At 38.9% G+C, this 20483-nt stretch overlaps 2 protein-coding genes across 3 annotated transcripts; both read left to right on the top strand.

The window, feature by feature from the left end:
- The first annotated feature begins 5092 nt into the window (after window positions 1-5092).
- On the top strand, window positions 5093-7491 carry LOC133301259 (dnaJ protein homolog ANJ1-like). Of its 2 annotated transcripts, none has more exons than XM_061500876.1 (6): window positions 5093-5348; window positions 5683-5846; window positions 5956-6096; window positions 6238-6514; window positions 6602-6800; window positions 6902-7491. In XM_061500876.1, exons 1-6 carry the CDS (start codon window positions 5199-5201, stop codon window positions 7231-7233), a joined length of 1263 nt encoding a protein of 420 aa, XP_061356860.1. In that variant the 5' UTR covers window positions 5093-5198; the 3' UTR covers window positions 7234-7491. The 2 variants fall into 2 exon arrangements, with proteins under 2 accessions (XP_061356860.1, XP_061356859.1); XM_061500875.1 differs by having other exon boundaries at window positions 5683-5851; window positions 5958-6096; window positions 6902-7490.
- A 1356-nt stretch (window positions 7492-8847) lies between these two features.
- Window positions 8848-19013, top strand: LOC133301256 (uncharacterized). The gene is made up of 4 exons (XM_061500872.1): window positions 8848-9024; window positions 9548-9649; window positions 9997-10157; window positions 18714-19013. The coding sequence occupies exons 1-4, from the start codon at window positions 8922-8924 to the stop codon at window positions 18819-18821; spliced, it is 474 nt and encodes a 157-aa protein (XP_061356856.1). The 5' UTR covers window positions 8848-8921; the 3' UTR covers window positions 18822-19013.
- The last annotated feature ends 1470 nt before the right edge of the window (window positions 19014-20483 follow it).

Below are 20483 nucleotides of genomic sequence, written 5' to 3' on the forward strand. Positions count from 1 at the left end.
GGTGTGGTGGAATCTCCAACATTCATTCGAGAAAAGGTTGCCAATTCAGCTATCTGTTGCACACTGTTAGCTATATCAGATTCTGAAGCTGGAGTACAGGTCAATTCAGATTTACAAGCTCTTGTAGGTACACTGGATCCTGCTTTATGGAAAGTCCTTGACAATTATAAGATTGTCTTCCATACTCCTCATACTCTACCACCATTTAGAGGCATGGATCATTCTATCCATCTTGTGGAGGGTGCAAAACCAGTGAATGTCAGGCCCTACAGATTCCCTCATCATCAAAAATCTGAATTAGAAAACCAGATTTCCGAATTGTTAGCTGCAGGATTTATCCAACCAAGCAAGAGTTCATTTTCCTCCCCTGTGTTGTTGATCAAAAAGAAGGATGGCAATTGGAGGATGTGTATAGATTACAGGTCCCTTAATGCACTGACTATACCAGATCGTTTTCCCATACCAACTATAGATGAACTCTTGGATGAATTGCTTGGTGCAACTATTTTCAGTAAATTGGATTTGAGAGCAGGTTATCACCAAATTCGCATACTACCTAAAGACATTCACAAAACAGCTTTTCGTACTCATGAAGGTCACTATGAGTTTCTTGTCATGCCATTTGGATTAACCAACGCTCCAGCCACATTTCAATCGGTTATGAACCAGATATTTCGTCCATTTTTTAGGAAGTTTGTAATAGTGTTTTTTGATGATATTCTTATTTACAGTGCTACACTCACTGACCATATTCAACATTTGGATTTGGTGCTTGCCTGTTTTCAGCAAAATGAGTTTTTTGTCAAACTTAGTAAGTGTGCATTTGGTGAATCTGAAATTTCATACTTGGGTCATATAGTCTGTGCTGCAGGTGTTAAAGCCGATCCTAAGAAAATAGATGCTATGATCAGTTGGCCACAACCTACTAATATCAAGCAATTAAGAGCCTTTTTGGGGTTGACCAGTTATTACAGGAAGTTTGTCCATCATTATGCAAAGATTGCTCGTCCATTGACTGATTTATTGAAGTCAGATAAATGGCACTGGCCACTTGAAGCAACTGAGGCTTTTTGTGCACTCAAAACAGCCATGAGCTCCATACCTGTATTGGGTCTTTCGGATTTTTCTGCTATTTTTATAGTGGAAACAGATGCATCCAGTTCTGGCCTTGGTGCTGTACTCATCCAAAATGGTAGACCAATTTCTTTCTTTAGCAAGAAATTGGGACCTCGTATGGCAGCCTCTTCCACATATGTTCGAGAGTTGTTTGCAATCACGGAAGCTGTAAAGAAGTGGAGACATTATCTCCTTGGTGGGCATTTTATAATTAGGACAGATCACCAAAGCATCCGTGAGTTGCTTTCTCAAACTATACAGACCCCTGAGCAGCATCGATATGTCCATAAGCTACTTGGATATTCGTTTACAATAGAGTACAAACCAGGTTCTTCGAATGTTATTGCAGATGCCCTTTCAAGACAATTTGAGGACACCTCTAAGAGTTCGTTATTAGCTCTTATTTTAGAACCACATTTTGACATTCTCGCTCGTATAAAAACAGAGAATTCTCAAGATCTTGAGCTGATTTCTTTGCGTCAGCAATTGGATGCAGGAACACTTCCTGATAGTTCTTTCACTTACCGTGATGGTATTTTGTATCGTAAGGGCAGGATCCATTTGGGAGTGAATTCTGGTTTAAAATTAGAGTTGATTGAAGAGGCTCACTCCACTCCTGTAGGTGGCCATGCTGGAGCTCTTCGCACGTTTCTCCGTTTATCAGCTTCCTTCCATTGGACGCACATGCGCAAATATGTCACCTTATTTGTTAAAGACTGTGTCGTCTGCCAACATATTAAAACATCAACAGCAGCTCCATTGGGATTACTGCATCCACTTCCAATTCCAGAAGCCATTTGTGAAGATTTAACGTTGGATTTCATCACCAACTTGCCAGTTTCTAATGGTTGGTCGACAATATTGGTTGTAGTTGATCGTTTATCGAAGTACGCTCACTTCATTGGCTTGTCTTCTTCATACACTGCTGCAACTGTAGCCAAACATTTTTGTGAACATGTAGTCAAACTTCATGGCTTTCCACGTTCGTTGGTATCTGACAGGGATCCTATATTCATGAGTAAGTTTTGGCAAAAGCTTTTCTCTTTAAGTGGAACTAAGCTCAAGGCCAGTTCTAGTTACCATCCTCAAACGGATGGCCAATCCGAAGTTACTAATCGCTATCTAGAACAATACTTACGTGCTTTTTGTTCTGATCAACATCACAGATGGTCATCTTTTTTGTGTTGGGCTGAGTTACATTATAACTCTTCTATTCATTATGCTATAGGGATGTCTCCCTTTCAAGCTGTTTATGGTAGGGTTGCTCCAACCATTCCTCATTATCCTAGAGGATCAGTTACCATAGAAGCTCTTGATACCATGCTCTGTCAACGCAATTCAGTTCTGTCCGAATTAAAGGCCAATCTGTTGCGGGCTCAGAATCGCATGAAAAATCAAGCCGATCGTCATCGTCGTGATTTGGTTTTGGCTGAAGGAGATCTGGTGCTTGTGAAGTTACAACCTTATCGTCAGATGTTGGTAATGCCTCGATCGAATCAGAAACTTGCAAAGCGTTATTATGGTCCATTTGCGATTAAAAAAGTCATCAGTGCAGTAGCCTATCAGTTGGATTTGCCTGCTTCGTCCAGGATCCATCCTACATTTCATATATCATGCTTGAAACCTTTTCGTGGTAATTCGAGTGTTCCGGTTGCTCAGTTACCTGTCATTAGTGTGGATAATAAACCAGTTCAATATCCATTGGCAGTCCTCGCCACACGAACCATTGAGGTCAAGGGCACGTCTCAAGAACAGTTCCTGGTTCAATGGTCGGATACTGTTCCTGAAGATGCCACTTGGGAACCAGCTGAAGCTTTTCGTTTGGCTTATCCAACGATAAACCTTGAGGACAAGGTTTCTCTGGAGAGAAGGGCAGTTGTTACAACTCCTCATAGGTCTATAAGGGAAAAGCAGCATCCAATATGGATGGAGGATTACGTGGGATAGTTAGTTGTGGCAGTTGTGACATTAGCAAGAGTATCTGTTAGTTTGTTAGACATTTGTACCTATAGAATAGTGCCATGTGGACAAGTGGGCCCCTATTGTAAAGGGAGTTGAAGCTATATAAGCCCTTGTAGTTCTGTTGAAAGGTATCGGAATAAGAAAATATACAATCTGTTTCGTTTTCTCTCGTGTTCATTGATACTCTGTATCATCGACGCTTCGGCACGTGTTTCCGACACGCGGTCAACTTTTTCCGACACGTGTTTCTGGCCACGCGGTCAACTTTTTCCGACACGCGATCAACTTTTTCCAACACTCGATCAACGTTCCGACACGCATCTGACATGTTTTTTTTAAGGTCTAAATTTTAAATTTTATTAACTAAAAATCAAAAATTAATTTATAAGTCAATTTTTTTCTGTTATGAAATTTGATCTAAAAAATTAACAAGGTATGAAAAATTACTTTTGCTTTATATTTATGTTATAGAATTTGAATATTTGATTGATTATATGACTTATTATGAACTATTTTATGTATTAAATATAAATTATATTATATATATTAATATTATTATTTAATATCAAAATGTGTCCTAACATATCAAAATATGACATTTTTTGGAATTAATGTATCGACATGTTGTATCGTGACGTGTCTCTTGTCCCGTATCGATGTTGGTACTTGTTTGATTATACCCCATCACTTTTACGAATTGGAAGGACAATGTTATTAACTTCAAAATTCAAGCTAATACCATACTTATGAAATATGAATTTAGTAATAGTTCATATCTCCGAGTATCTTTGTCTTGACTTGAAGATGTGAGGAGGAGTCACTATGAACTGCAAAATAGAAGGAAATAAACGGACTTGCAATCCCAGCATAATAGACAAAGGGGAAATAGGCTATACTGCTGTAGGAGAAGATTGTTTTGCTTCTACCACACTCACATTCGTATAGTAGGTCCCACCACTATTAAATAAATGAGTAAACACTTTTTTTGTCTCTGATAATATCTACAAAATCTTTTTTAGTCCCTGACAATAAAAAAGGACCAAATTGGTCCCTAACAGTATGTAAAAAGGACCACGTTAGTGACGGAGGAGTTGACATAAGGACTAATGTGACCTTTTTTTCATAATTTTAGGGACCAATTTGGTTCTTTTTTATTGCCAGGGGCTAAAAAGAATTTCGTAGATATTACTAGGGACCAAAAAAGGTGTTTACTCTAAATAAATAAATAAAAAACAAACTTCAAAAAACAATCTTATGAAGGTAGTTGAAGATGATTTTCTCCTATAACAAAAGAAAATCATCTCCCATAAATAAAACTCTAAACATAAAACAAGGGTAAAATGGATAAGTTAGATTAAATACTAACAGTATTAAAAATGGATTTTGATAGAAAATAATTCATACGAAAAAAATATATAAAGATGTAAGTGATAAAAAAGTAATCACAGGGAAATTTATAAACTTGTCCCTTATTAAAAACAGAAATAAGATATTGTTATTATCAAGTAATGTTAATATCAATGTTACTATCATATCTTAACAGTTGATTTATGTCAATCAACAGTTATTATTTATTACAAATTAATAATTAATTAATGAATTTGATTAGTGAAAATAATAACCATTGATTTATAACGGTTAATATATGATAGTGACAATAATAGTAACATTATTTGATAGTAACAATATTCTGTCCTTTGAAAAACAAAGACAAAATCAAGTAGGTTACTTATTTTATTTTCGTAATTTTTTCTGGTATTTAATTATTATTATTATTTTTTGTATAGTACTGGTATTTAATTTTGATACGAAGTATCAAGAACAAAATCTCGCGTGGATCAAAATTCAATGGTTCAAGCCCAAGCCAAGCGACTGAAACTAGAAACAAAGGTTCTAGAACCTTCTACGGGGCCCTCATAATAAACTCCATCGCAGCCGTCCATCAAAACCCTATTCTCGATCCAATGATTTTTCACTAAAAGTAAATTATAAATACGAGAATACTTCTTGTGCTGTTTCTCTTGTCATATCCGATCTGAAGTCTCGTTCTTGTTCTCGTTGTTGTTCGCTTCTTCAAACTAGGGTGTCGATTTTTGTGATAGGTTTTTGAAGATTTAAGGATGTTTGGAAGGGCACCGAAGAAGAGCGACAGCAGCAGGTACTATGAAATCCTCGGAATCTCCAATAACGCTTCTCAGGAAGATGTGAAGAAGGCTTACAAGAAACTCGCCATTAAGGCTCATCCCGACAAGGGTGGTGATCCCGAGAAGGTAGCTATATACATGTTCACAATTTCCCTTCGTTTTCTTCTTAGTTTTTTTTTTTTTTTATATAATTATTTTTCGTTTATGTTATTCTGATTAATTGTTGGTTTAGGTATGCTAATTGTTAATATGGTATCATAATTGTTGCTGTTGAATTTTTGTGATTGATTTAAGGATGTTATAACAATATTGGGTTTTCGTGATTGATTTAGGGTTAGGTTTTCGTGTTTCTATGAGGTTCTAGTTCTCAGTTTAAGTTTATACTGTTGCTAGCTGCAGTTAGATTGCAAAAGCATGTGAGATGAGGCTTGACTTTTTGTTGTTGTTGTTGTCTTTGTAGTTCAAAGAGATTGGAGAAGCTTATCAGGTTCTGGCGGACCCTGAAAAGCGTGAGATATATGATCAATATGGTGAAGATGCTCTTAAGGAAGGAATGGGTGGTGGGGGTGGTGGCCCTGACCCATTTGATATATTCCAGTCTTTCTTTGGTGGGAGTCCATTTTCATCAGGTGTGGTTTTTGATGAATGGCTTTTTTTTAGACTTGTTGTTCATCTTTGTCAATCAAGAGTTGTATGGTTTGTTTGTGTTAATAGAGTTATAATTCATGTGAACAGGTGGTAGTAGTAGAGGACGAAGGCAGAGACGTGGAGAAGATGTTGTTCACCCTCTCAAGGTCTCTTTGGACGATCTTTACCTTGGGACATCCAAGAAGCTCTCCCTCTCTAGAAATGTTATATGCTCAAAGTGCAGTGGGTAGGTATCATGAGAGTTTGGTTTTTGTTAATTATTTAAAGAAAAATTGCTTTTTTGGTGTGAGTCAGATTTTGATTTTAAGATTTTTAAAAAAGAAAATGAGTTATTTCTTACATTAGGGAATTTTATAATTTATTACAGCAAAGGTTCTAAGTCTGGAGTTGCCCCGAGCTGTGTTGCTTGTCAAGGAACTGGTATGAAGGTTTCTATAAGACAGATTGGTCCCGGTATGATTCAGCAAATGCAGCATCCTTGCAATGAGTGTAAAGGTACTGGAGAAACTATCAGTGACAGAGACCGCTGCCCGCTGTGCAAGGGAGAGAAAGTTGTCCAAGAGAAGAAAGTACTTGAAGTTGTTGTTGAGAAGGGAATGCAGAATGGGCAGAAAATTACATTCCCTGGTGAAGCTGATGAAGCGGTATGCTATTATCTGAGTGTTATTGCTGTTGAGCTTAATAATGGATAATAGGATTTGGAATGACTTTGAGTTGTTTGTGTTTTGCAGCCAGACACAATTACTGGGGATATTGTTTTTGTGCTTCAGCAGAAGGAACATCCCAAGTTTAGAAGAAAGGGTGAAGATCTTTTTGTAGAGCATAATTTGTCCCTTACTGAGGCTTTATGTGGCTTCCAATTTGTGCTGACCCACTTTGATGGCCGGCAGCTCCTTATCAAATCAAACCCTGGGGAAGTTGTCAAGCCTGGTATGTAAATGATTCACCTCTGGCCTGTCACTCACTCAATTTTGCTGTGTAATTGCTATGTGCTAAAAAAAACTTTGAATTATTGCTGTTTATACATGCAGATTCATACAAGGCTATTAATGATGAGGGAATGCCGATGTACCAGAGGCCATTCATGAAGGGGAAGCTTTACATTCACTTTACTGTGGAATTCCCTGATTCTCTAAATCCTGATCAGGTCAAGGCTTTTGAGGCTGTTCTGCCAGCAAAGCTTTCATCACAGTTGACAGAAATGGAGCTGGACGAATGTGAGGAAACTACACTTCATGATGTCAATATGGAGGAAGAGTCAAGGAGGAAGAAGCAGCAAGCTCAGCAGGAGGCATATGAGGATGATGATGACGATGATGATATGCCTGGTGGTGCACAAAGGGTACAGTGCGCCCAGCAGTAGTGACTTCTGTTGCAGAAGTGGAATCAGGGGCGTGTTAATGATGATGAATGATAATGCTGATGTTTGACCGAAGTGTGGACTCAACATAACTAGTGTTTGATCGTGTCTTAGGTTTTTTTGAGAGAGCGAACGGTGTACTTGTTGCTTCTTAAGTCGAAGGGTTTCCTTCCTGACTTCCTAAATACTTACCTAGATACTTTGGTAATTTTTCTATAACATGTCTTAGCTATTTAAATGGAATTGCTTTATTTGTTTGCTAACGAAATTTCTCCCAAGAATACTGAAGGTAATGAATGACTCAAAACAAGTAACGAAAATAACTGTAGAGGAATATTATAAAATGAAGAATTGTATCTTCGTTTGGAATAAATCTTTGGTGCTATGTTGTACCAAAGATTCAATACATCTCACCAATAGAAATAATATGTCAGTTAATTTTTATTTTTTTTTGTTAAATTTTTTTCTCTTCTATGATGTATAATATTTCTATTGGTGAAATGCACTGAATTTTGATGCAAGAGTATGTTCAGGTTTTTAAGCTTCAAAAGCGTCTAATTTTGGTGCACTTGATATAATTAAAAGCGTCTAATTTTTTATTTTTGTTAAGGATAAGTAGATGAGATTGCTGAGTAAGGATAATTGTTTCTGTTTTGTAGATATTATTTTTATCTTATTTAAGTCGGTTATGAAAAATCTCAAATTCTCTCAACGTGCTTATAAATTTAACTTTAATTTATATGACGTTGACCGGTTCTTCTTTCCAACCATCCCTTTTGAGATTCAAAGTCAATCCTAACCTTAATTGCGCTAATTTTAAAAATACTTGGCCCGAATCAAAAGTGAGCCAGGCTCATTTAAGATTTTGTTAATCCATTTGAACCGAGCTGTATAATTTTAGCTAAAGTTCGTAAATATTGAATGAATCGGACCTAAACCCAAAAGGTGGTTTTTAACTAGATGGACCAATGCACCAACCAAATTGAATGGGCTGAACGTTGGACCCATATGTCTAGTAGCAAAAGATGCTATGCAGCTCAGAATTATTTTTAGTTAATAAGTTTTTATTAGAATTATAAAAACGTTATTTATTTTATTTTGCTCCTTAATTTTAAAGAAAGTCAACGAAGAATAAAATTGAAAATACTAAAAAAGTAAAAGCATATGATGTTTTTATAAATATTAGCAAAAATATAACTAAAAATTAAATAAAACAAATATGATTTTTCAAATCATATTTATTTATATATATTAATATTATTATTTTTTTAAATACTATTGTCTATGTGAAGTTCCACCAAGAATACCTAACTAAAACCCTCTAGGAAATTTTTTTTAAGCAAATGTCTCCACGACCACGATCACATTTACAGAGGTTGTTGTTATTTATTACTGGAGTTTGTATTTATCATTTAACATGACACAACAAAGTTTTTTACTCAGACAATATTTTATGAGATCCACACTTTTTGAAACACAAAAAAAATTATTACACGCAGAATAAATTTCTATAATATTACAGAATCACTCTTCCTACCATATAACTCTTATAATGTAAACACACGTGTTAAGGTTGGGTCCATGTTGGGGTGCGTAGTATATTGAAGAATAATACCTCGAGTGTCCTTTCCCTCACTCTCTTCGTCTGTCTCCTTCGTTCATCTCACATTCTCACTCTTCTTTTGCAATCCATGGAGTTTCAGTTTCTTCCCAAGTTCTACTTTCTTCTATCCTTATCCATCCTCTTCCTTTCATCTTTTCACGCTCAAGCTAAAGTTAACTTCAAATACTGCGGTACTTCAATTCTCTCTCTCTCTTTCTCTCTCTCTCTCTCTCTCTCTGTTGACTTTTTATTTTTATCAATCATCGATTATTATTATTATTATTTTTTTGGGTAGGGGGAGTTAATCTCGATCAGTTCAATATTAGGATTTTGTATTCAGTTTCTTTACGTATCTTTGTTTTTAATGTTTAGTTTTAGTCCTCTTCGTTAATTATTCATCTGCTCACCGGATTCATACCTTTATTTTTCTTCTCCTCCATGAATCTGCAGTTCTCAGATATTTTAGCGGATTTGACCCTTATGTAATGAATTTCTATGAAAAAAGGGGGTCTTTTTGTTGGGATTATTTTTTTATTTTTATTTTTTTGTTGGAGATTGCAATCTGTTACTGTAGATAAATTTTGGTGATTGTGTGATATCATGTGTGAGCTTCTGTACTGGCAGCAGTAGTACCTACGATCATGTTTGTTCAGATTTGTTTTAGATTATGGTATCTTTTTGTCTGTTTATTTTTCCTCTAAAAAATTTATGTAGATAAGAAGGCAAACTATGCTGTGAAGGTGTCTGGAATTGAAATATTACCGAACCCTGTGGTTAGTGGTGACCCGGCTACCTTTAAGATCTCGGCTACTTCTGGTAATATCTCTCTTTTTGCTGTTTTTCAAATTTCCATTTTTGTGCGTTGTAATATTCTGATGTGGTGATTACAGGACATACCATTACATTGCCTTCAATATGAAGTTCACCACAAATAGTTACATTGCGTACTTATCACTTATATTTGATTATTGTTTTTAAGTGCGCGTGAACATAGTAATTCATGTTGTCCACAAAATATTCTGTAAACTTATATAGTCTATCATTTATATTCTGACATACTGTATTTGTTCCTTATGCGTAGTGTATGGGAGCTGCTTCACCAATTTAATGTGTTACTTATTTTTAGGAATTATAAGTGGAGTTTCTGTCTATATTTCATGCAGGTCAAGGTATTTCTGGAGGAGAGTTGGTAATTGGAGTTTCATATGTTGGAGTGCCTGTCCATACTGAAACCATTGATCTTTGTGAGGAAGTGTCCTGTCCTGTTACTAATGGCAATTTTGTGATTACTCACACCCAAACATTGCCTTCAATTACTCCACCGGTTAGTTTCACTTTATCAAATAAACACTTTTAGCAATGTTGAAGTCATTCTAAAAATATCATCCTATCATGAAGTAGATCTTCCTTTCACATCTTTTAGGGCCCCTTGAGCCTTGACACTTGACGCAGTCTGGCATTATGAGCTTACTTTATATAACTTTGATTTTGGTGTTAAATTTTTCATTATTGGGCATTTGCAAATTTGCAATTGGTGTTCTGTTCCATCTTCCCTTTTGGGCTTGTAACTGCAAAAATTATTGCAATATAAAGGTTTCTTTAATCAAGTGTCATTAGATTAATCCCTTTAGAATTTCAAACTTCATGCAGTGTACCTTTGAGGAGATCCTCATATGTAATTCTTTCACCCAAATGAATTTTTCCTCTTGAAAAGTAAGGCTTATTGTAGAAGGAGATCTAAACTTGCATTGCTTTCACATAACTGATTTTCCTTTATACAAATATACATAGGAAATTTGTCTCTGTCTCTATCTATCACTTCACGTATCACATGTAAAGTCGAAACCATTTTACCACCAGTGAACATGCAAATAGGTGATTGTTGGAATGCTATTTTTATCAATGATGTCATAGAGATAGAGGTAACTAAGCCAATGTATTCGATTGGAATTTTGGCCTTTGAATCAACTAGACTTCCTTTTGTCTAAATTTTAAATCTCTGTTGTCTAAAAAGGTATATTCTATTATACTTACTCTCTAAATCCTTTAGAAACATAGCATCTTCTCCATGCTCCCTCCCCACTGCTCCCTCTTAGGGTGTGGTATTGTGGTATTTTGATCAATTTTCCAATTATATTGTAGAGTCATATCTTTCTTATTGTTTCTTTTTTCTTGTTGACTAAATTGTTTGCCCGCCTTTGGTTGTTCAGTTTACTATGATGCTGAGTTTACCTGGTGCTAGATACCAAATCAAGTGTCAAGACACACCCAACTTTTCTTTAGATCATGATATTTGGAGGATGTTATGTATTTTCATAGAAGCATGTTTTTTGGGAGGGGTTTAAAGCCTTAATCCCGGTACCCGCCCCGAATCGGACTAGTCGTGAAGCGATGAATCGATTGGAATATCTCGAAAAAATAAATAAGTAGAAGCATGTTCTTGGCCACTCCATCTCTTCTACATACATTACTGACTCTTTAATAATGCAAACTATGTTTAGGTGTTCAAGCCTGTAGGTTGATATCTAGAAATGGTTATAGTTTCTCTCTTCTTCTCCTTACATCGTTTTAAGCAATTTTCATTGGTGATTCATTTTATTGGTTTTTCCTTAGTTGGGGACCACATTATATTACATGGTTGATGTATCATGGATCCCTTACAAAGTGGTTGGTATATCACGCATAGGATTCAAGTTAGGTGGATAAAATGGAAAAATGTTTAAAGCACAATTTGTGATCACCAAGTGCCTGTCAAACTTAAGGGAAAATTCTGCTATACAACTCTAAGACTACCAATGCTTAGGCAATGAAATACCAACAAGAACAATAAATAAGTGTAATGGAGATGAGAATGTTGAGGCGGATGATTAGACATACAAGAAAAGTTAAGATTAGGAACAAATGTATTAGGGAGAAGTTGGAGTAGCACCTCTTGTGAAGAACTGAAGATTATGGAAACTCATCTAAGGTGATTTGGACATAGGAGAAGAAGACCGATACAGGCTTTTAGCAAGAAAGGTGGATCAAGTGGAAGATAATTTGGCTTTTGTCTTTTTGATAGAGTCCAATGGAAGCGATTGATTCATGTAACTGTCTCCACCTAGTGGAATAAAGCTTGGTGGTTGTTGCTGATTCAGTTTTACGTTGTTCTTACTTGAAAGTTAAGTTTTACAAATTTCTTATCAATCTTTAGTCAATGTTTAATTCTTGAACACCCCACTTTCATGGGATTAAATTGTTAGATACACATCCTTCCATCTAGAATTCTTTCTAAGGTTTTAAATCATTTTTTGGTATTTATGGAATTATATGGAATTGTAATAATTAGTTATTACCTATTGGCAATTGGTTTGATGACTGTCGTGGTTGATTATCAAGAGGCATTTAAACTCTTATAGGTAAGAGCAATCTTACAATTTATTTATTTATTTTTAAATACGTACATAAACCCTTGTTTTTTATTTTTAGGAGTCAATCCTTAGACTTCTACCCAAAATATCCACACACCCAACATTTAAGTTAAGCCTAGGCATATAGGGCCTTCTGAGGCAGAAAGTACTGAAGGTACAAGGATTGACAGGCACATTCGTGCATGGATGACTGGGTATGATAGATGAGGGAGTTTACTGCAAAAGTAAGCTAGAAGGAGGTGGAAGATGGAACAGGTAAAGTTAGAGCAGGTGCTGGGAGGTACTTTTGCTAACTGTTGTAGGCTTTAACGCAACAATACCTATCTTGCTTAAGGGGCTGTGCAATGAAATATGCATTCCACATGGTATGGCCCTCTATCTAAAGCCTATCCACTATCAGGCCACAACTGAATGTATGTTTTTCATTAAGAAGAATGGCACTGCCAATGCCATGTTTGTGTTGTGACTTGTGAGTAACTGCACAAGTCTTGCTTGAACCTGCATACTCACTGCTGGGTGTGTACCGCTGAGGATCCATGGGTGCACATGGCAAGGCCCTGGCCCCATGCTGCCCTTTTGTCCAGTGTACATGGTCAGGGGTCACTACGGTGACTTTGTGCATTTGTGAAAAATTCTGCAGAAGTTGTGTGTTCCCTCGTCGAGGGAAAAGGTCCACCCATGTTAATTCATGGTTCGTATGGCTTGAAGCTTGATCTGAGCATTTAAGGTAATGCACATAGATAATGTTGGTACCTAGATTTGTTCTTGAAACAGAGATAAGGAATATATTAAGACAAAGACGTTTAACAAGATTTTATTGATGGCCAACTGGGTCATACACCATCGTGACTACAACTCAGAATTATTACAGCCAACAGCAAAATCAAGACTACTAAAGACTATTCCCTTCAATGGACTGGCCGATTGAAGAGGGGAATTACAATGACACTTTTCCTTACTGCTACTGAGGAAAACACCTTCTCAGAGCACTACCCAACCTCACTCAACAAAACTCTTCACACCCCACACTATTCCCTGTAACTAACTTATATTCTCCTCTCCTTCCTCTCCAATATCTTCCTCTCCATTCATTGCTTGCCATGTGTCCCTTTCCATAACAGATTGTGGTTTGTCTTTTTCCTTCCTCTTCAAGGCCTTCCGAGTGTATACTTGAGCAAAAGGCTTAAGAGGCCCAAGAGGCCCATCAATACCCCCTGCTTCAAAATTCACCTTGTCCTCAAGGTGAAAATGAGGAAACTCAGCTTGAAAGTCTACCAAATTCTCCCATGTAGAGTCACAAGGTGCCAACTCTTCCCATTGAACCAATATTTCCACCTGCCCATCCAATAAACGTCGTGCTTGCAAAATGGCTGCAGGTTGCACTTGTAACTCCAATTCAGCAGATAGACAGTGAGGTAAGGCCAGCATTAATGTAGAGGGGTGGACAACTCTCTTTAATTGAGAGACATGAAAAACAGTATGAATCTTTGAATATGAAGAGAGTTCTAACCTGTAAGCCACCTGACCAATTTTTTCTGTAATGGCAAACGGCCCATAGAACCGTGGGCTCAACTTCTGATTAATACTTCTAGCTAAGGATTTTAATTTATAAGGTTGAAGCTTCAAAAAAACCTTGTCACCAACCAAAAAATTTTCCTCCCTTCGCCTTTTATCAGCCTGCAACTTCATCCTTTGCTGTGCGTGGCACAAATTATTTTTCAACTCCACCAAGATAGCATCCCTTGCCAACATCCACTTATCCACTGCTGCTACTGTTGTACTACCAGGAGTAAATGAAATAATTGTGGGTGGGTCCCTGCCATAAACAGCCCGAAATGGAGACATTTGAATGGACCTATTGTAAGTGGTATTGAACCAAAATTCAGCCCATGACAACCATTTGACCCAACCCTTAGGATGTCCATTAACAAAACAACGTAAATACGTCTCCAAAGTGCGATTAACCACTTCTGTTTGGCCATCCGTTTGGGGATGATAGGCGGAACTAAATTTTAATTTAGTTCCTGTGAGTTTAAAGAGCTCACCCCAAAACTTACTAATGAAGGTTCTGTCGCGATCTGATACAATGGACTTTGGGATCCCATGTAATCGGATCACCTCCCTCATGAAGACAGTAGCTACTGTGTGAGCATCAAAAGGATGTTTGAGTGTCATAAAGTGGGCATATTTTGAGAGTCTATCTACCACCACCAATATGGTGTCAGCCCCTTTGGACACGGGTAAACCCCCAATAAAATCAAGGGACACGTCCTCCCAGACTTGCTGAGGAATAGGTAGAGGTTGCAATAAGCCAGCCGGTTTCAAGTGATCATATTTTTGCTGCTGACATGTATCACAAGCACGCACGAACTTTGAGACATCCTTGCGCATTCCCCTCCAATAAAAAACACCAGCCACCCTTTTCAATGTTCTCAATTCCCCAGAATGACCACCCCAAGGAGAAGAGTGGAACTCATTAAGAATGTCAATTATCCGAGGAGAAGAGCGAGGAATGGCTAACCTGTTTTTATACCAAAGGCTGCCTTTGAGCACCTGATAGCCTGGGTGAGAATTAGCATCTTGTAACACATCAGTAAAAATGCCCTTAGTCACTGGATCTAAAAGGATCTCTTCTGACAGCCCTTGTAGGTCTGGACTTGTGACCATGGTAAGTTCTTTGCAATCCATGACACGAGACAGGGCATCAGCTGCTGTATTTTCCCTTCCTGGTTTGTAACGGATCTCAAAATCAAATCCCATCAACTTCGCCACCCACTTCTGTTGTCCCTCAACCATCGGACGTTGCTCTGTTAAGTACTTGAGACTCCTATGATCCGTTGTAATCACAAAATGACGGCCCAACAAATAGTGACGCCACTTGTAAACAGCAAATACAATAGCCTTCAGTTCTCTTTCATAGACGGATAGCAATTTGTCTTTCTCGGAAAAAGCCTTACTCAGGAAGGCAATTGGGCGGCCCTCTCGCATCAATACAGCCCCCATTCCCACTCCGGAAGCATCTGTCTCTACAAAGAATGTCTCATCAAACTTAGGTAATGCTAGAGTGGGCAGCAACAACATCTCACCCTTTAGAGCTTCAAAGGACAGTTGGGCTTCTTCACTCCAATGAAAATTGTCCTTTTTGAGCAACTGAGTTAAAGGTTTTGCAATCTGACCATATTGCCTGACAAACCTTCTGTAGTAACCAGTCAAGCCTAAGAATCCTCGAAGCCCCTTTACTGTCGATGGAATAGGCCACTTTTGTACAGCTTCCAATTTGTGATGGTCAGCCTTGACTCCCTCTTGTGAAATAAGATGACCCAAGTACTCCAATTCCCTCTCTACAAATGTGCATTTTTTTTGTTAGCCGAGAAATGGTGCTGTCGCAAAATTCCCAACACCACTTGCAAGTGTTCACAATGTTGTTCCATACTGGTGCTATAGACCAAAATGTCATCAAAGAACACCAAGACAAATTTTCGTGAATACGGTTTGAAGACCGTATTCATCAATGATTGAAACGTAGAAGGAGCATTCCTCAAGCCAAAGGGCATGACGAGATACTCATAATGACCTTCATGCGTATGAAACGCTGTCTTCTCAATGTCTTCCACCCTCATCCTAATTTGGTTATAGCCTGATTTCAGGTCTAACTTGGAAAAGATTTCTGCACCATGCAATTCATCAAGCAGCTCATCAATAACTGGTAAGGGAAATTTGTCAGGAATTGTTACCTTGTTCAAGGCCCGGTAGTCTACACAGAAACGCCAGCTCCCATCCTTTTTTCTCACCAAAATTAAGGGGCTTGAGTAAGGGCTGCAACTGGGTCTAATCATACCCACCACTGACATTTCTCTGACAAATTTCTCAATTTCTTCTTTCTGGTAGTATGGGTATCGGTAGGGACGAATATTAGGGATGTCTGCTCCCTGTTTCAGAAGGATCTTATGATCACACTCCCTAGAAGGAGGCAGCTCTGAGGGAGGTTGAAAAACATCTTCGTATTGACTGAGTAACTCTGTAATTCGAGGATCAGCTGTAGGAGTGGCTTCTATCCCCATTGCTGAGTAACCCAACTCAATGTAGTACCCTTCTGACCCTTTTCTCCATGAGCGGTTCAAGCTGCGGTAGGAGACCTGACTATATGACAACTCAGGATCTCCTTGCAAGGTGACCATGCTTCCCTGCCATGGAATCCGTAGCAACAACTTCCGAAAATTAGCTTGAATATCCCCCAAGCCTTCTAACCATGAAAATCCCAGCACCATATCCACGCCCTTAAGTCCGAAGATGTAGAAATCTTGGACGATAGACACATTTGGCAAAACCAGCGTCACTCCCTGACACATCCCCATACCTTGGACTCAGTGGCCATCTCTTACTTCGACTGTGAAGGTCTTTGATCGAAGTGAAGGTACACCTACCGTTTCTACCACGTACTCTCCAATAAAGTTGTGGGAAGCTCCCGTGTCTACCAACACCATCACTTTCTGACCAAGGATCGTTCCCCATAATTTCAGGGATCGATTGGAAGTGATCCCCACCATACTCTGAATGCTCAGTTGCAGGGCCTCAGGCTGCTCGTCACCACCATCTTCCTGAACCAGACCCTCGTCTACTTCGCCCTCGCCGTCGTCACACACGAGCATCACTCTCATCTGTGGGGTAGGGCACACATGTCCAGGACCAAAAAGACCGCTACAACGAAAGCATAAGTTGCGAGGCCTGTGATCCGTCTCATCTTCAGGTGATAACCGACGGAAGTTGGTCCTCCGACGACCGTCCGTCCCACTCGCCGTTGCTCCCCCAGTTTCTGCCGTCACACCCCCCACGCGGTCAGGGCTCGCGTTCGTGTTGCTGGCACGGACGAATTTGACACGTTTGGCATATTAGAAGTTGGGGTTTGTTGGGCTGATGTCACCGGCCCAGTATGCCCCCACCTATTATTTACTCCTTTATTTCCCAAAGCGGGCCGTCCATTATTTGTATGGTTCATGCTTGGCCCAATTCCAGCTCGGCCCAAGTTCCCTTCTCTTCTCCGTAGCACAGCCTCGCGTTCCTCCACGCGTTGAGCAAGGATCATCATCTCCCCAATATCACCAGGAGAATGAAGACGAACCTCCGCTCGGATTTCAGGTTTCAAACCCGTCAGAAAGGCCGGTTGCATGAGTTCCTCATCGGCTTGCCCCAACGGAGCGGATAGCACCTCGAATTGCTTTCTGAACTCAGCGACTGTTCCCAACTGTTTCCATTCCATTAACGCTTCATAAGGGTTACCGGAGGGTGACGCATGAAAACGTTGGAGGACCGCCGTCCGGAATATCAGCCACTCCGCCAACAGATTTCGTGGTTCCCAGCATTGGAACCAACTTAAAGCCTCACCTTCTAAGCAAATCGACGCCGTCTCCAGCTGTTCTTTCGGCGGAATCCTATTGACCCGGAAGTACCTTTCTGCTCTAAAGATCCATCCGTATGGGTCCTCGCTTGAGAAGTATGGAACCTCAACTCTCTTCATCCTTTCTTCGTTCCTCACCGTTCGTGGACTGGTCTCCTGGTTTCCTCCTTGGCTCCCTGTTCCATCACTATTGGTTCCTCCGTTTCTCCTTTCTCGCGCGAGATCTTGAAGCGTTCGCATCACTTCAGCCAGATCTGTCTCAATCCGGCGGATCCCCTCCTCCGTTCCTCCTACCCTCACCTCCAAAGCTTCCATTCGATGATCCATGTTTCGCGTCAACACCATTCAAGGATTAATTTTCCCAGAAAAGTGCTTTGATACCAATTGTTGGTACCTAGATTTGTTCTTGAAACAGAGATAAGGAATATATTAAGACAAAGACGTTTAACAAGATTTTATTAATGGCCAACTGGGTCATACACCATCGTGACTACAACTCAGAATTATTACAGCCAACAGCAAAATCAAGACTACTAAAGACTATATTCCCTTCAATGGACTGGCCGATTGAAGAGGGGAATTACAATGACACTTTTCCTTACTGCTACTGAGGAAAACACCTTCTCAGAGCACTACCCAACCTCACTCAACAAAACTCTTCACACCCCACACTATTCCTTGTAACTAACTTATATTCTCCTCTCCTTCCTCTCCAATATCTTCCTCTCCATTCATTGCTTGCCATGTGTCCCTTTCCATAACAGATTGTGGTTTGTCTTTTTCCTTCCTCTTCAAGGCCTTCCGAGTGTATACTTGAGCAAAAGGCTTAAGAGGCCCAAGAGGCCCATCAGATAATAAGGTGGCAATCAACATCAATTGCCACATATTATAGTGAAGACTTGGGTCTTGGGGCATATAGTCATGATATATGATTTTTTTGCGCTCTGTATTCTTGTTGTTTAATCATCCTTGTCTTAGATAACAATCTCTGTTGAGGTAAAACTTTTTTGTTTTGGTTAAACATCACATTACTGCGTTCATTTCCTTGTCTTCAATTTGATGTTTGTTTTTGCAGGGACCCTACGCCCTTAAGATGACACTGAAGAATGACAAGAATGAGCTGTTAACTTGCATTAAGTTTAATTTTAAAATCGTTCTTCGATCTTTTGTGTCTGATATGTGAAGTGTTCTTTGCACGACTGATCTGGGGGGTACTACTATGCTTTGTTGCAATATGTACTGTATATTACCTTTCAAGAGTCATATCATTTAAGGCCAATGTTGTCTAATGTTCTTTTAGAAGAACAGTAATATCAATGACATGACATATGATGTTGGATAAGGTCAATGACAGAAATTTTTTCTTTTTTGTGAACTTGGATTAGAGTTTAGAAGTATGATTTCCATAACGTAATTCATACAAAGTAACAGAAAATCGCCCTTGTCAGCTTAACACTAGCATCTTTTATTGTATTCATTTCTAATGCCTTCATTCCTGGAATACTATGAATCATGCCAATGCTCTTCACCCTCTTAACCCCAGTGGCACCAAAGGGCCCATCATGTCCACCGGAGCACACCATAAACTTAACCTCCATCTTATTATTTAGGTCCATACAAGACTGTGTCATGGTTCATGGAAACCAAAGCCTTATTGGTCATAACACCAGCTACCCCCACTCCTTTAACAATCGGATCCTCAACAGCCGCAACTTTGAACAACTTCACATTAGGCTTGGCTAGAAGCTTGCTTATGATGGTGGATGTGAACAGATATGATGCAATACATGGCTATTACAAGGCTATTAAAACTTCGCATGAATAAAAATTCACGAACCTCCCTCTACCATATAGCACATATTTTCTATTTTACCTCATGCTGAAAAAACACACATCAGAAACAAGCAGACGCTCTCTTAAGCCCATGTCTACATGCCCTAAATGAAGGTCACCCCAAATGTTCTTAAACCATACATCACCTTGGACGAGCCGTGCTACTGTGATCTTATTGAACTTTGCTGCACTTTTTACGACATGTTAACAAGTCCAATTCACTTTCTTGGTACTTCGTACCTACACCTAGTCCACTATTCATGTGCTCTTTTCATTATGCTCGAAATGTCGTTTCAAGGTGGACCAAAGTGCCGGTTAATTTAGCGATGCACTTTTTTTTCATTTTTGTTTCCAAAAAAAAATAAAAATTGCATCACTAAATTAACCGGTACTTATAATTTTTTTTTTAATTTCATTATTATTAAGGTGAGTTAAAATTTATGAAAATTGCTTAGGAGCTCATTAAAAATTTCTTGCAAATTGAGCTCCTCTTCAAGCCAATCTCAGAAGTAAATAGAGTGGCAAAATGGACAGCATGTCCTGTAATGTCATCAACTCGTCAAAAAATGAGCCAGTCTGTTTTGTTTTTGAAAGTGGGCTAAAAATTTGGTCTGATGACCCGAACCTATTTTACATTGACCCGCCTCGTCCAGCTCCTCCCCGCTATCAACTTGCCAAAAAATGAGTTAGCTCGCCCACCTCGCTTTTGAAAGTGAGTTATAAAACTCAGTCCGCCCCGCTCCATTTGGCGGGCCGGACGGATTAGCCCGCCGAACCGAGCCTGTTTTGTCGGATCTAGAAGTATGGGGTGTAAATGGACTGGATCGAGCTAGATTTTGGTCTAAATAGCTCAAGCCTCTATAAAATATTGAGTAAACACCCGTTTTGGTCTCTGGCAATATCTACGAAATCCTTTTTAGTCCTTGGCAATAAAAAAGGACCAAATTGGTCCCTAAAATTATGAAAAAAGGGCCACATTAGTCCTTATGTCAACTCCTCTGTCACTAACGTG

The sequence above is a fragment of the Gastrolobium bilobum genome, unplaced genomic scaffold, assembly GCF_033153095.1.
Source record: "Gastrolobium bilobum isolate Gb01-03AN ecotype WA unplaced genomic scaffold, APGP_CSIRO_Gbil_v1 utg27625, whole genome shotgun sequence".
Taxonomy (NCBI): domain Eukaryota; kingdom Viridiplantae; phylum Streptophyta; class Magnoliopsida; order Fabales; family Fabaceae; genus Gastrolobium; species Gastrolobium bilobum.